The sequence below is a fragment of the Suncus etruscus genome, chromosome 1 (assembly GCF_024139225.1).
Source record: "Suncus etruscus isolate mSunEtr1 chromosome 1, mSunEtr1.pri.cur, whole genome shotgun sequence".
Classification (NCBI taxonomy): Eukaryota; Metazoa; Chordata; class Mammalia; order Eulipotyphla; family Soricidae; genus Suncus; species Suncus etruscus.
Window position 1 is genome coordinate 196,176,378 of NC_064848.1, and position 14,541 is coordinate 196,190,918.

Below are 14,541 nucleotides of genomic sequence, written 5' to 3' on the forward strand. Positions count from 1 at the left end.
CGGGGAAAGAAAGAGCAAGGTTAGCCGATTACTGAAAGCTATGAACTAAGACACCTGGTAATCATAAGTGATCAAAGAAATAGTGATATATATATATATATATATATATATATAGTTGTTATTGTTGTTTTTGGGTCACTCCTGGCTCTCCTGGCAGGCTCAGGGGACCATATGAGATGCTGGGATTCGAACCACCATCCATGCTGGATTGGCTGAGTGCAAGGCAAATGCCCTATGGCTGTGCTATCTCTCTGACCCTTAGAGTGATTTCTTATGGTGAAACATAATGGTAATGAGGTTAAGAAAAACAGTATAGCTCTTTTTTGGGTGGGGGGGGGTGCACCTATGGTGCAGGGTTTTAACCTCAGCATGCAATATATGAACTCAACCCATTGAACTTCTTTGTCCCCAAAAGACAGTTATTGTGTGTGATAATGCACTGGTTACTTGCTGCAAGTCAGCCCCTGAAGAGGTTGACTGATGGAGGGATGGAGGATGAGGTCTTTCCCCTCTCGCTTGGAGCACGCGTCTGCCACCCTGTTCAGCCGGTGGTTCTGAGGTGAAGCGGCGGGTAAACCGCTCATAGTCAGGCTTGTGGAAATACTAGATTTATTCGGTGGACAAGACTGAAGTCCAAAGCCTCAGCATCAGTTCCAGACAAAAGCCCCTCGCCTTCCACAGACCCTTGTTTTTATCCCCCAGAATCAGGTACCACCGAATGGTGGGATCAGATACCACCCAATGGTGGAAGCAGAATCAGGTACCACCCTAGGGTGGGGGCAGAATGCCAGGTCACACCCTAGGGTAGGGCACAATCACGATTGTGGGTAGGGTCAGTAACATAATAATCCCATACACAACAGTTACTGATATTCTTTTTAGTCTTTTTTGGTTTGTTTTTGGGCCATACCTGGTGGTGCTCAGGGCTTACTCTTGGCTCCATACTTAGGGATCACTCCTGGTAATATACCAGGACATTATGGGGTGTTGGGATTCTATGGGGTAGGCCATGTGCAATCACCTGCTATACACACTGGGTTCTCTTTTTGGTTCTCTTTTGAGTTTTTGGGTTTGTTATTTTATGGCTACACTCAGCAGTGCTTGGAGGTTACTCCTAGTTCTCTGCTTGGGGATTACTCATAGCAGTGCCTGGGCACCTTGTGTGGTGGACTGTGCCTGCAGTGTGCAAAGCATGTTCTCTATCCACTGAACTACCTTTCTAGTCCCACTTCCTGTCCTCTCGAATTTGTCTTTTTTTTTTTTTTTTATGCTTTCTTAAGTGTTCAATCTCCTCTTTCCAACATTCCACTTCTCCCTGACAAACAAGTAAAAACCATTCACGGACGGTTCAAGCATGTTTCAATAAAGGAAGGGGCTTTAATTTGACAAATTTGTTGAAACAAGGGAGGCATTTATAATGAAGTGTTTATTTCCTCCCAGGCCTCTGGATATCAGGCACGGTTTTTCTGATTGGGAAGGAGGAAACACAAAATGAAAATAAAAAAATCACACGAAGCCATCCCCACTCACTCGAGTGCTGAGTCTGTCAAATTCTTGGAAATCCAAAGAACATCAGTAAATATCGCCTGTTCCATTCAGGACAACACAGCTGTGGGCTGGAAACAAGAACTCAATAATGTGCTAATGGCTCTCCTTTTCCAGCATTTTCCCCCCACAACTGTGAAGATTCTTTAAAAACAAAGGTGTTTCGCAGAAAGGCATCCCTGGCACTTTCAACCCATGCAAATGCCAGGCTCATTAGCAACTCCAGTGCCAAGCAGGTGTGTTTTGGGGTGTTGCTAACACTTGATTATATTTGGAAATGGGCAGTGGCGATGCTTATTCCTCTATTCCTCGAGCACAATACTTTTTTTTTTTTATTATTTGATTTTGAGCACAATTTTTACACTTGAAAGAAATTATTTTTTTCTATTTTTTTATTGTTTTTTTATTTTTTTATTTTTTTATTTATTTATTTTTTTTTTTTGGTTTTTTTTTTGGTTTTTGGGCCACACCCGGCGGTGCTCAGGGGTTACTCCTGGCTGTCTGCTCAGAAATAGCTCCTGGCAGGCACGGGGGACCATATGGGACACCGGGATTCGAACCAACCACCTTTGGTCCTGGATCGGCTGCTTGCAAGGCAAACGCCGCTGTGCTATCTCTCCGGGCCCTGTTTTTTTTATTTTTTATTGAAAGAAATTCTTATACTTAAAAGATTTTCCAGGGCAAAAAAGATAGTATAAAGTTTAAGGAACTTGCCTAGCATTCGGCCAACCCAGTTGATCTGAGGACCACATCGGTTCCCCAACACCACTAGGGCCTGTTGTAGCCCCAAAGACTGTCATGTATGGTCCAAATCTCTACCCTCCACTCCCCAAAAAGTAGATTTCTCCAAACTAGTCAGTCACTTGTGAGCATAAAAACATAAAACATGTTTCATGAAAACATGTGCAAACTGGGGCTGGAGCGATAGCACAGGGGTAGAGCATTTGCCTTGCAAGCGGCTGACCCGGGATGCACCTGGGATGGATTCCCGGCATCCCATATGGTCCTCTGAGCCTGTTAGGGGCGATTTCTAGTGCAGAGCCAGGAGTAATTTCTGAGCGCAGATGGGTGTGGCCCAAAAACAAAAAGAAAGAAAATCAAAACCAAAAACATGAGCAAACCTGGGTCATCAAAATAGATTTTGTATGAAGAGAAAAATCAGAAAAGAAGGGCATGGATGTGGCCAAAGGAAGAATTAATGGGAGAGTCAGAAGATAGTTCAGGGTTCAAGGGGTAAGACCTACAGTTTAATCCTTAGTATTGTATGGTCCCTATACCCTGATGGTCCAGCACAGGGACCAAGCTGGGCCTGAGCAAGTACATTTCTAGCTCAGGTGGCTGAGTATCCCTGAGAAGGGTCCCCAGAACCTCAAGCATTATTTGGGAGGACAGAATGACCTTTCCCCCACTAATAAAAGAGATGACTTGGTTAAAAACAAACAAACAACCGGAAGTGGGAGTGAAGAGTTAACTCAAAGGATAAACTGCAGGTTTTGCATGTGGGAGGCCTGAGTTTGATCCCAGCACTGCAGGGATTCCCCCCAATCACTCTGGGAATGACTATTGAGTATTATTGAGTGTTTAAAAGAGAAAAAAAAAAATAGGGGCCGGGAAGGTGGCGCTAGAGATAAGGTGTCTGCCTTGTAAGCGCTAGCCAAGGAACGGACCGCGGTTCGATCCCCCGGCGTCCCATATGGTCCCCCCCAAGCCAGGGGCAATTTCTGAGCACTTAGCCAGGAGTAACCCCTGAGCGTCAAACGGGTGTGGCCCAAAAACCAAAAAAAAAAAGAGAAAAAAAAAATAAAGAAAAAATAAGGGGAAGGTAGAAAGTCAAGGAGGATGGAGACTGAGAGACTAGAAGATATTTATTCCGGGAGCTCCAATCACCTTCTTGATAAGCTGCGACAACAGCAGCATAAGAGAGGTTCCAGACCTCAGGTTTTGTGGCACCAGTTCCAACTTTGTGGTGGACTAGAGCTTAAAAAAAGACTGGTATATCTCTGTTCATGAAAATACTCGTATTTCCAAACTTGGTCCAGAGTCTGTTACATTCAAGAACCCAATTCTGGAGTAATAGCACAGCAGGGAGGGCATTTGTCTTATATGTGGCCAACCTAGGTTCAATCTTCAGCATCCCATATGGTCCCCCAGCCTACCAGGAGTAATTTCTGAGTGCAGAGCCAGGAGTAAACCCTGAGCACTGCCAGGTGTGATCCCAAAACAAAAATAAAAACAAAACAAAGGGCCCGGAGAGATAGCACAGCGGTGTTTGCCTTGCAAGTAGCCGATCCAGGACCAAAGGTGGTTGGTTCGAATCCCGGTGTCCCATATGGTCCCCCGTGCCTGCCAGGAGCTATTTCTGAGCAGACAGTCAGGAGTAACCCCTGAGCACTGCCGGGTGTGGCCCAAAAACCAAACCAAACCAAACCAAACCAAAACAAAACAAAAACCAAAAAGAAGCCCAGTTCAATCTAGATCTTAGACCTCATTTCAAGCTTTGTGCATTTAATTGTCAACGGGCCCCCAATTTCAGTTGATACATTTATCTAAGTAGCAAAAACCTTGGAGCACTTAAAGTTAAATTCCAGAACCACCAAGGAATGTCAGAAAACTATTTTTTATTAGTTTGCAAATGGGAAAATAAGCAGCTATTGATCCAACCTGGGGAGAATTGCTTTTGAAATGAAAACAGGAGGAGAGGGGGAAGAGAATGTTCAGTCCTGCGTTCCCCACTGGTTTGCCATGAGGACGAAGACAGTTAGTTGTTGTTGCTGTTATTGTTGTTTTGGGGGTGCCACACCTGGAATTGCTCAGGGGTTAATCATGACACTGTGTTTAGGAAACATTCCTGGTGGGCTCCAGGGACTAAAAGGGGTGTTGGGGATTGTACCTGAGGTGGCTGTATGCAAGGCAAAAATGCCCTGCCCACTGTACTATTGCTCCAGCCTCATGGGGGGACTGTTAGGAACCACTAGTAAAGTTAGCGCACTAGGATCACTGTTTGCTACAGAATGCTTACTTAGAGAGGCTGGAGCAATGGCACAGTGGTAGGCTCAGGGAACCATATGATGTATGGAGATTGAATCCAGACTGGCTGTTTGCAAGGCAAATGTCTTATTGTTATACTATTGCTTTGAGCTCTGTTTTTATTTTTGGTTTTGGATCTATACTCGGCAGTGTTCAGAGATCAGACACGGGGTCTCTTGCAAAATATGTGCTTGAGCTTCAAGAGTTATTTCCTGGGCCCCAGGAGAAGTAAGTTTCAAAGATCATCTTCTCAAATGCACTCATTCAACAATGGGACATGGATGAATAAAGGACGGAGCATAGCGCGCATAAATCAGAGAAGGTGAAAGAAACAGGGCTGGATACAAGGGGCTGAACACTGCTGTGCGCAGATCCTACTCCCCCCAACTGTTCAAAACAAAATAAACCAGCATTTTTCTGGCTGCAGTGACTTGTGCTGGCTCAGCCCTGTGCATCTGCATGCACTTGCACTTTTGATGACAAGTCAGTGACTTGGTCCATGGCACAGGGAAGGCTGTTTGTTCTCTTACCTTGTGTACAAATTGTTCCACTCTGGTCTGCAGCCCCCAGACCTCGAACTTCACGGTCACCAGTTTGTAGGAGCACATGATGGGCTGATGGTTGTCTCTCCAGCCTTCTCTCAACTTCCCACGGCCCGTCTTCTCGGACTTGAAGTGTTTAGGATCCTGGACAAAAGAAAGCAAAGACATAGGAACTTCAGAGTTGAGAGAGATGAAGATGAGATGTTCCAGGCGGGCGAAGCAGAGACAGGTGATTACAGGGTTGGGATGTAGTAGTGACTAGTAAGGATGGTGGGGCGGGTGTGATGACTAAGACGGCACAAAGTGTACTCTTGGGGGTGATGAGAATGTTCTGGAATCAGAGTGGTGATGGTTGTACACCGTGTGAATATGCTAAACTCACTGAACTAAGAGGGGTGAATACTGGGGCATCTGAGCTCAAGTTTTCCCAACAAAAGGATCATTATTATCATGTTAGTAAGTGGTGAAAAGACAGCCTTTCTATTTAAGTGTTACAAAAATGATGGATTTGAAGCTAGATTTGTGACATGACACTGTATTTCTCCTCTGATATTGGAGCCAATAAACTTTTAAAAGATTCATTTGTGGCACCATGATTTACAATACTGTTAAAAAATGGACCACACCTGGCTGCACTCAGAAGTTACTCCTTGCTCAGAAATCACTCCTGGCTGGCTCGGGGGATCATATAGGATGCTGGAGATTCAAGCCGGGCCTGTTCGGGTCTGTCATGTGTAAGGCAAATGCCCTATCACTGTGCTATCATTCCAGTCCCCTGGACTGGACTTTTTAAAATAAAGTTTATTGGCTTGCTACATGGATGTACTGGTGAAACTTGGTCCTATAGTATAGGGCCAAGCAATAATACAGTGGGCATTTGCCTTGCACAAAGCTGACCTGGATTTGATTCCTGACATCCCATACAATCCCCTAAGAACCACCAGGAGTAATTCCTGAGAACAAAGCCAGGAGAAACCCCTGAGCACTGTCGGGTGTGGCCCAAAACTTCCCATAAAAAAAGAGAAAGTTGGGCCCGGAGAGATAGCACAGTGGCGTTTGCCTTGCAAGCAGCCGACCCAGAACCAAAGGTGGTTGGTTCGAATCCCAGTGTCCCATATGGTCCCTTGTGCCTGCCAGGAGCTATTTCTGAGCAGACAGCCAGGAGTAACCCCTGAGCACCGCCAGGTGTGGCCCAAAAACCAAAAAAAAAAAAAAAAAAAAAAAGCTATATATTTGCATATTGCATATGCAATAGTCCAACACCACACCTTATAAGCTTCTCTCTACTTTTACCTCAATGTACCCCCACTCTCACTTCTCTGTCTGGTAAACTCAGATCTAGAGACCAGTTCTCAAATTCTGCCTTTGTCCATTCGTTATTCCCCTAGTTATGTTTCTCTATAACCCACAGAGGTGAGACATCGTTCTTTATCTCTCCATCCTGTCCTTCTGACTAGTTTCACTCAGCTAGATACTCTCCAGATACATCCATGTAAGCAAGTCAATAAACTTTATTTTAAAAAGTCCAGGCCAGAGGGCTGGAGCGATAGCACAGTGGTAGGGTGTTTGCCTCGCAGGCAGCTGACCCAGGATATACCTGGGTTTAATTCCTGGCATCTCATATGGTCCCCCAAACCTGCCAGTAGTCATTTCTGAGCACAGAGCCAGGAGTAACCCCTGAGTGCAGCCAGGTGTGATCCAAAAAGCCAGTCCAGGCTGGAGAGGCAGTGAGAGGTTTTGTGTGTGTGTGTGTGTGTGTGTGTGTGTGTGTGTGTGTGTGTGTGTGAGAGATGATGATGATGCCTGGCAGTGCTCAAGGGTTATTCCTGGCTTTGCACTCAGAAATTACTCCTGGCAGGCTCGGGGGACCATATGGATGCCGTGGATTGAACCCAGGTCAGTGTGTAAGGTAAATGTCCCCTACCCTCTGTGCTATTGCTCCAGCCCTATTAAAGCCTTCACCAGATCTTGTCTGCTCTGTGCCCCCATCGAGGGCAAAGGAAGCTCTGGATAGTTCAGTCCAAGCCTCCCCACAAAACAAATGAAGATCTGATTAGCTGAACCCAAACAGCGGGACTAAGAGCATGAATGCACCAAGTTCTAGGGAGTGATTATGTGACGGATGCCACCAATGCGTCACTAAGCAGAGGCAATACTGGATTCACCAAGGATGAAGAGAAGAAACTGCTGGAAAGTCTTTGACAAGAGGTTTCATTTTATTTACTGATTATCATTTTGGGGGGGGGGCAGCAGTAATCCACACTGTTCATGGCTTATTCCTGGCTCTGTGCTCAGGGATTACTCCTGGTGATATTTAGGAGTTTATTTTATTTATTTATTTTTTAGGCCACACCCAGTGATGCTCAGGAGTTACTACTGTCTATGCACTCAGAAATTGCTCCAGGCTCAGGGGATCATATGGGACCCCGGGGGTGGAACCCAGGTCTGTCCTGGATCGGTTGCCAGGTAAATGCCCTACCACTGTGCTATCACTCTAGCCTCGATAGTTAGGAGTTTAGGAGGCCATATTCGGTGGTGGGAATGGAACCAGGGTTGACCGTGTGCAAGGCAAACACCTAACCCCTGTATTATGTCTCCAGCCCTGGGACAAGGGAATTTATAGCTGTAAAACAGAGCCTAGGAGTTCAAAGGCAGGAACCAAAGTGAAACAGGGGAAGCTGGTTTCTTTCCCATGTCTCTGGCCTCTGACGACATTCCTCCAGGAGGCAAGTGCTCCGTATAATTAATTGCCAGCAACACAGCCAGTTATCTGAAGGTTCAAAAGACATGGTCTCTAGAACACGCAAGATAACCTTTGGTGAGCTGGAGGGGAACTGGTCTAGCTGGGGTTAGCAACTAGGTAAACAGAAAACAGAAATGAGCAGAAAAATGGGGGGAAGCCAGAGCTCCAGGCAATTCAGATGTGACAAAGATGAAAGATACAGCAGGGCTGGAGTGATAGCACAGCGGATAGGGCATTTGCCTTGCACACAGACAACTCAGGTTTGATCCCTGGCATTCCGTATGGTCCCTTGAGCCTGCCAGGAGTGATTTCTGAGCACAGTCAGGAGTAACCCCTAAGTGCTGCTGGATGTGGCCCCCAAACAAAAACTAAACAAAAGATGCAGCACACAGAGCCAGGTGGACAGACCCAAAGGTAGGGAATGAAGTAGGATCCTGTGGCCAGCTGGCTGCATCCCCCTTTCCTCCTAGGACATGAGCCCCCCCATCCATGGACTGGTTCTGACTTGTTTTTCTGGCTGCCCCACTGCTGAGTTAGAAATGACACTTCTTTCAGATGCTTCATGAACATTCCAGACTTCTTAAGAATAAAACAAGAATCCTCGTAAAAGTGGCTGGCTGGCAGGTTGTATTTCCATGCAGTTAAGAACTGCAGGGCCTCCCGGCAAGTTTATCCAGGGCCTTGTAAGTCTGAGGAAGATAGAAAATGAGACTGAGGCTTAAATATTACGCAGGGCTCCTGACTGAGTTGCAAAAGCATAGAATTCTGTTAGGTTATTGCCAAATAAAGTATGGAGCAAAGCTAGATGGAGATGGGAAGAATATTAGATTTTCAAAAGCTAGGAGAGCATTTCTATCTTCCTTTCTTTTCATTTTTGGGGGGAAGGGGGCATACCAGGCATTGCTCAGAGGTTACCTCTGGCTTTGTATTCAGGAATTACTCCGGGTAGTTCTGGGGTTATGTTTGGGGTGCTGGGGATTGAACTCAGGTCAACTATGAGCAAGGCAAAAGTACCTTAACCATTGTGCTATTGCTCCATCCCCTCCCCACCCTTTTTTTAGTTCATTTTTAGGACTATATTGGTGATGCTTGAGGGTTACTTCCAGCAGTGTTCAGGGAACCATGCGGTACTGGGGATACAATCTGGACCTCCTTCATGGAAAGTCTACTATACTCAGCCCACTGAGCCAGCTATCTGGCCCCAGAGTAGCATTAAAAAAAAAATTTAAACTTAGGGGCCAGAGAAATGTAGTATAGCAGGTAGTGCCTCTGTCTTGTAAACAGTTGACCTGGGTTCAATCCCCAGCATACCATATGGTCCCCCAGCAAAGGCAGGAGTAATTCCTGAGTGTAGAGCCAGTGAGCATTGCTTGGGTGTGGGTGTGGGCTCAAAACACAAACACCCTGTATTCTCTCTCTAGCCTCCAAAACCATGATTATAAAAGAGAAATCTGACTCTAGTGATCGTTTGAATTTTAGTTGATTTGAACTTTGGCTTTGTTAACTTCATTCTCTTTCCCTCTCTACTTTCTCTCTCATTCACAGGATAGCCACATCCTCAGCTCATGCTTTAGAAGGTAACTAAACCTTTGGATTTAAATTGCTATTTGCAGGTCTCCTTGTTTTATTTTTTGATTTGGGGCCATGTCCAGCAATGTTCCAGACTTACTCCTGACTCTGAGCTCAGGGATCACTCCTGGAGGACCCAGGGGGACCATCTGGGATGCCGGGAATTGAACCTGGATTGGCTGTATCCAAGGCTAGAGTCCAACCCAGGGTACTATCATTACGACCTATTAAAGCTTTATCATTTGGGCCTTTTAAAACTTTACAGCTGTCATGTTAAAAAAATCCCCAGCAGGGCCGGAGAGATAGCATGGAAGTAAGGCGTTTGCCTTTCATGCAGAAGGACTGTGGTTTGAATCCCCCAAGCCTGCCAGGATTGATTTCTGAGCATAAAACCAGGAGTAACCCCTGAGCACTGCCGGGTGTGACCCAAAAACCAAAAACCAAACCAAAACCAAAACCAAAACAAAAACAAAAAATCCCCAGCAGATGGATCTTTCTGGCCACCCCCTTTTTAAGGGGCTCATCTTCTTCCTGCCTCATTCAGCACTAAGCAGAACAAAGGTTCAGCCTTTGTTGAAACTGTCCTCTGCAGTCATTAGACATCGTCTCACACCTTGGAAGTGCAAGGAGGAGCCCCCAGGAGATCTTGGCCTGGCTGGAGGGCAGCCCACACCTGCTATGATTAGCAGGAGTTCCCGGAGATACAAAGTCTGTAAGATTAATTAGGCTTTCAATTTGGCAACACAATGGATGACAACCTACCTGGACTTGTCCTGCTAATTGAAATTGGACATTTTGGAGAAAAGGTAAATGAAAAAAAAGGGTGAGGTGGTGACTGGTAAGGAACAGCTACATTATGAAACTACAGTGCTCAGCCCAGCAACAGGCATGATCACACACACACACACACACACACACACACACACACACACACACACACACACACACACACACACACACACACACACACGATGGAAAGTTCCTGCATTCTAGAATTTTTCTCAGAGATGTCAAGGTGTTATTCTCATTCCTCTCTTAACAAATAGCCATTCCAACCAGGTCAAATTTAACATGAAATTTGGACTAAGATTTCTTGAACTTGGAGTCTAGCAGGGAACTCATAAAAATGCAGTTTTCAGGGTCAGAAAGATAGTATAATGGTTAGGGTGCTGGCCTTGCATATGGTGAACCAGGGCTCAATCCCAGGCACCACATATGTTTCCTAAATCTGCCAGGAGTAATCCCAGACCACCATCATGTGTGGCCCAAACCAAAACAAACAAACAAAAAAAGCTACCACTGTTTTCCAGGAAGCAAGTTCAAAGATTAAATGTTACTATTTGTATTTGGTAGTGGTGGGAGCTGAAGAACCCATGGCCTCATATATGCAAGGCATGTGCTCCAACACTAAGCTATACCCCACCACCACCACCACCAAGGCTCATATGCTGACAGATCCCATTCATTAGTCCAGATGATTAAAAGGCTAAAGTTGTGTTTTATATTTGGGAGACTGGGGTTCAAACCCTGGCAGTACAGGTCCTCCTAGCAACACAGAAAATGACCTCTGAGCACAAAACTGGGGATAGCCCCAAACATGACTGGTGCTGGTACCCCAAAAATCTCTTCACATGATTCTTTTGTATTAAGGAGCCCATTGAAGGGCTGGAGTGATAGCATAGTATGGAGGGCATTTTGCCTTGCACACAGCCAATTTAGGTTCGATCCTAAATTGGCATTCCATATGGTTCCCTAAGCACAACCAGGAGTGATTTTTTTTTCTTTTTGGTTTTTGGGTCACACCCGGCAATGCTCAGGGGTTACTCCTGGCTGTCTGCTCAGAAATAGCTCCTGGCAGGCATGGGGACCATATGGGACACCGGGATTCGAACCAACCACCTTTGGTCCTGAATCGGCTGCTTGCAAGGCAAATGCCACTGTGCTATCTCTCCGGGCCCAGGAGTGATTTTTTTTTAAATTTGTTTTTGGGGCCACACACTCAGAAATCGCTCCTGGCAGGCTTAGGGGACCATATGGAGTGTCGGGATTTGAACCAACGTCCTTCTGCATGCAAGGCAAATGCTTATCGCTGTGCTATCTCTCCGGCTCCATCTCTTAATATAGTCTAATCCAGTTACAATATCAATGAGTAAACTGATTATAAATACATCTGAAATGTATTCAAGAAAACTAGAGCTAGAGGTTTCAGAATGTGTTTGGGAATACTCCTAAACCTTTGCTTAGGAGGTCAAAGGTCATGCACCCCCTTCAAGAAAACAACCAATAAGAAGAGCATTCTCCATTTAAGCAAATCTGAGCCAGAAGCAGCCAATTCTTGCTGGGTGAGCAGTTGATATGCAAAGTGCTATTTTTTAAAGCATCTGCCGTTGGCACCAGAGTGAGTCGCAGACATGGAGCGACTTGAGTTGTTCCCTCAAAGTGACCTGGTAAGGTGCATCACTCAGAGGAAGATGAAGATGAAGAAAATGGTGACTGAGGTGGGTGGTCTGGGCCCTTCTCAGTAATACAGAATTCAGGGCCAAGAAGTCCCAAAATTTCCCACACAAAGAGGGAGCAAGAGATGAGAAGGGAACTTTGGGCACAAACCCCAAATCACAGATGAGTCCATATCTCTGGACTTAATTACATTCCTGACACTGATAGTGTACACATTCAGGGTACCTTTTTTTTGGTTTTTGGGCCACACCTGGTGACGCTCAGAGGTTACTCCTGGCTATGCGCTCAGAAGTCGCTCCTGGCTTAGGGGACCATATGGGATGCCGGGGGATCGAACCGCGGTCCGTCCTAGGCTAGCGCAGGTAAGGCAGGCACCTTACCTCCAGCGCCACCGCCCGGCCCCCAGGGTACCTTTTAAGATAAAGGGTTAGACAGGTAAAGGCTCCTGAGAGAATTTTGAGAAGAGATTTATTTGCAAAGGGAAGGAAGGGGCGGAAGTGATAGCACAGTGGTAGGGCGTTTGCCTTCCTTGCAGACAACCCAGGACGGACCCAAGTTTGATCCTCAGCATCCCATATGGTTCCCCAAGCCTGCCAGGAGCAATTTCTGAATGTAGAGCCAGGAGTAACCACTGAGCGCTGCTGGGTGTGGCCCAAAAATAAAACAAAAAAATAAATAAATAAAAGGGAAACAGGGTTAGAGTTGTGGCAAGGTGGTAGGGCGTTTGCCTTGCATGCACTAACCTAGGATGGACATCGGTTCGATTCCCCAGCGTCCCATATGGTCCCTCAAGCCAGGGGCAATTTCTGAGCACATAGCCAGGAGTAACCTCTGAGCATCACCGGGTGTGGTCCCCCCAGTGCCCCCCCCCCAAAAAAAAAAGAAGGAAAAGAGACTGAGGAGCTGGTATTTCTTAAGTTTTTGCTGTGAGAACACTCTAATTTTGATGAGTGGGGTAGGGGGAGGTTGGAGACACACCTGGCTGTACTCTGGGCTTACTCCTGGCTCTGGGTTCAAGGATGACTCCTTACTGAGCTCAGTGGGGGAGATTAGATGGAGAGCCAGGCTTCGAACCCGAGTCAGCCACATGCAAAGCAAGCACCTTAGTTGCTGCTCTATTTCTCCACCGCCATTGCGCCAAGCTTGTCAGATATGAGCTCTCCTTTTATTTCTGGAGAACCCCAGTATGGAACTGGTCTCCAGAAAGAGCAACTGCTTGGATGAGGAGCTTTCAGCCTGACACACGGACCACCCGGGAGGGGTGACTGGAGCTAGAACTTTATAAAAGCGTTTGTGGTTTGGGAGGGTTTCCAGAGAGGAACATGCCAGGAGATGGAGGACTGAAAATATGAGGCTTCAGCACCCATCTCTCCTGCCTGGTTCTGTTCTTTTATTTGACTTTTCTGAGTGGCACCTTTGCTAATAAACTTGATTTTAACAGTTGATGTAACTAAGTATTTCCCAGGTGAAGCAAGCCTTCCTATCTAGTCAATTCTTACCCTGAAGAAGCCGTGTGAAATATTCTACATTGTAGACTACTGGATAGATAGGGTCTGGCAGATGGAGGTGGGCTATTAAGCCTTTAATTTGGAAACTCTGATGCCAGTTCTGGGTATCTTAGTGCTAAAATGGAATTAAAATTGTTGACACTAAGTTCATGTCAGAGGAAAGAGCCCAGAGTTCTCACAATGTCCCTCTGAAGGAAATTCCTAGTGACTAAGAGAAGGCCCACAGCCTCTTTCCAGACAGGCTCCCACAGTTTCCTGCTAGGCCTGGCCATTGACTCTGGCCCTCTTGAGGGAGCCCAGATGGGCAGCAGCTGTCCATCTCCATGACCTCCCACTGCCTTCTGGGACCCATTTTCAGTCTTATCCCAGTCTTGCTGGGTGGCAACCCAGATGGGCCTACTAAGTCCCAGCTCAATGCTTGGAATTCTCCCTTCCAGTGGCTTTGGGGTCGTGTCAGTCATCCTGACAGTGAATGTTCATTCCCCCTTCAACACAGATGAGAAAGGGAGGAGAGGAGGCTTATGGGAGCCACATTGAGCAGAAGCTGTGTAGGCCGACCCAGGAGACTCCACAGCTTGGGTAACCCATCTCCTTTGTCCCATGTCTGCTCTGGTGAGAGACTGTCATCTTGTTACCCTTCCCCCAACTTTCTGCCTATCTTACCTGGATGGTTAGACCCTCCCACATCTGGGAGGGGGTCTGTGGTTGATAATTCAAATGGCCTGGAGTAAGGGGGGGAGGAGAGATTAAGCAGAAAGAGACAGGAGGTAGAGGGAGATCAGAGACAGCATGGATGCAGGGGAGCAAGAGAGAGGCTGTTTGCCATTTGAGATAATGCACATGGCGATTAGGACCTTGTAAATAAAGCTGGATGTCTCCTGAAATCTGTCTGCTTTGAGTCATTTCTTCGCTGTTACCCTGATATCTACAGACCCGCCAGGCTGTAGGGGCTGCAGGCGCCAGGCTGGGCCAAGAAAGGCCTCACCATCTTCCAACCATCCATCCATGCACTACTAGGACTATATAATTAATAATGAATACAACACTCCCTAACATCCAGTTGAGTTACATGAACCTGCTCCTTTCAGCAGTAACAGAGCAGACTTGGAAGATCACCTCTAGTCAAAACCAGAAGCTGTTCAAGGACACC

General features: G+C 46.3%; 1 protein-coding gene across 1 annotated transcript in view; it reads right to left on the reverse strand.

Moving 5' to 3' along the window:
• The window catches only part of PITPNC1 (phosphatidylinositol transfer protein cytoplasmic 1), a 284,015-nt gene that overhangs the window by 20,499 nt on the left and 248,975 nt on the right, over positions 1-14,541 (reverse strand). Inside the window, exon 7 of the mRNA XM_049781848.1 lies at positions 5,103-5,258. Coding sequence (XP_049637805.1) covers positions 5,103-5,258 — 156 coding nt within the window. The remainder of the gene's footprint in view (positions 1-5,102; positions 5,259-14,541) is intronic.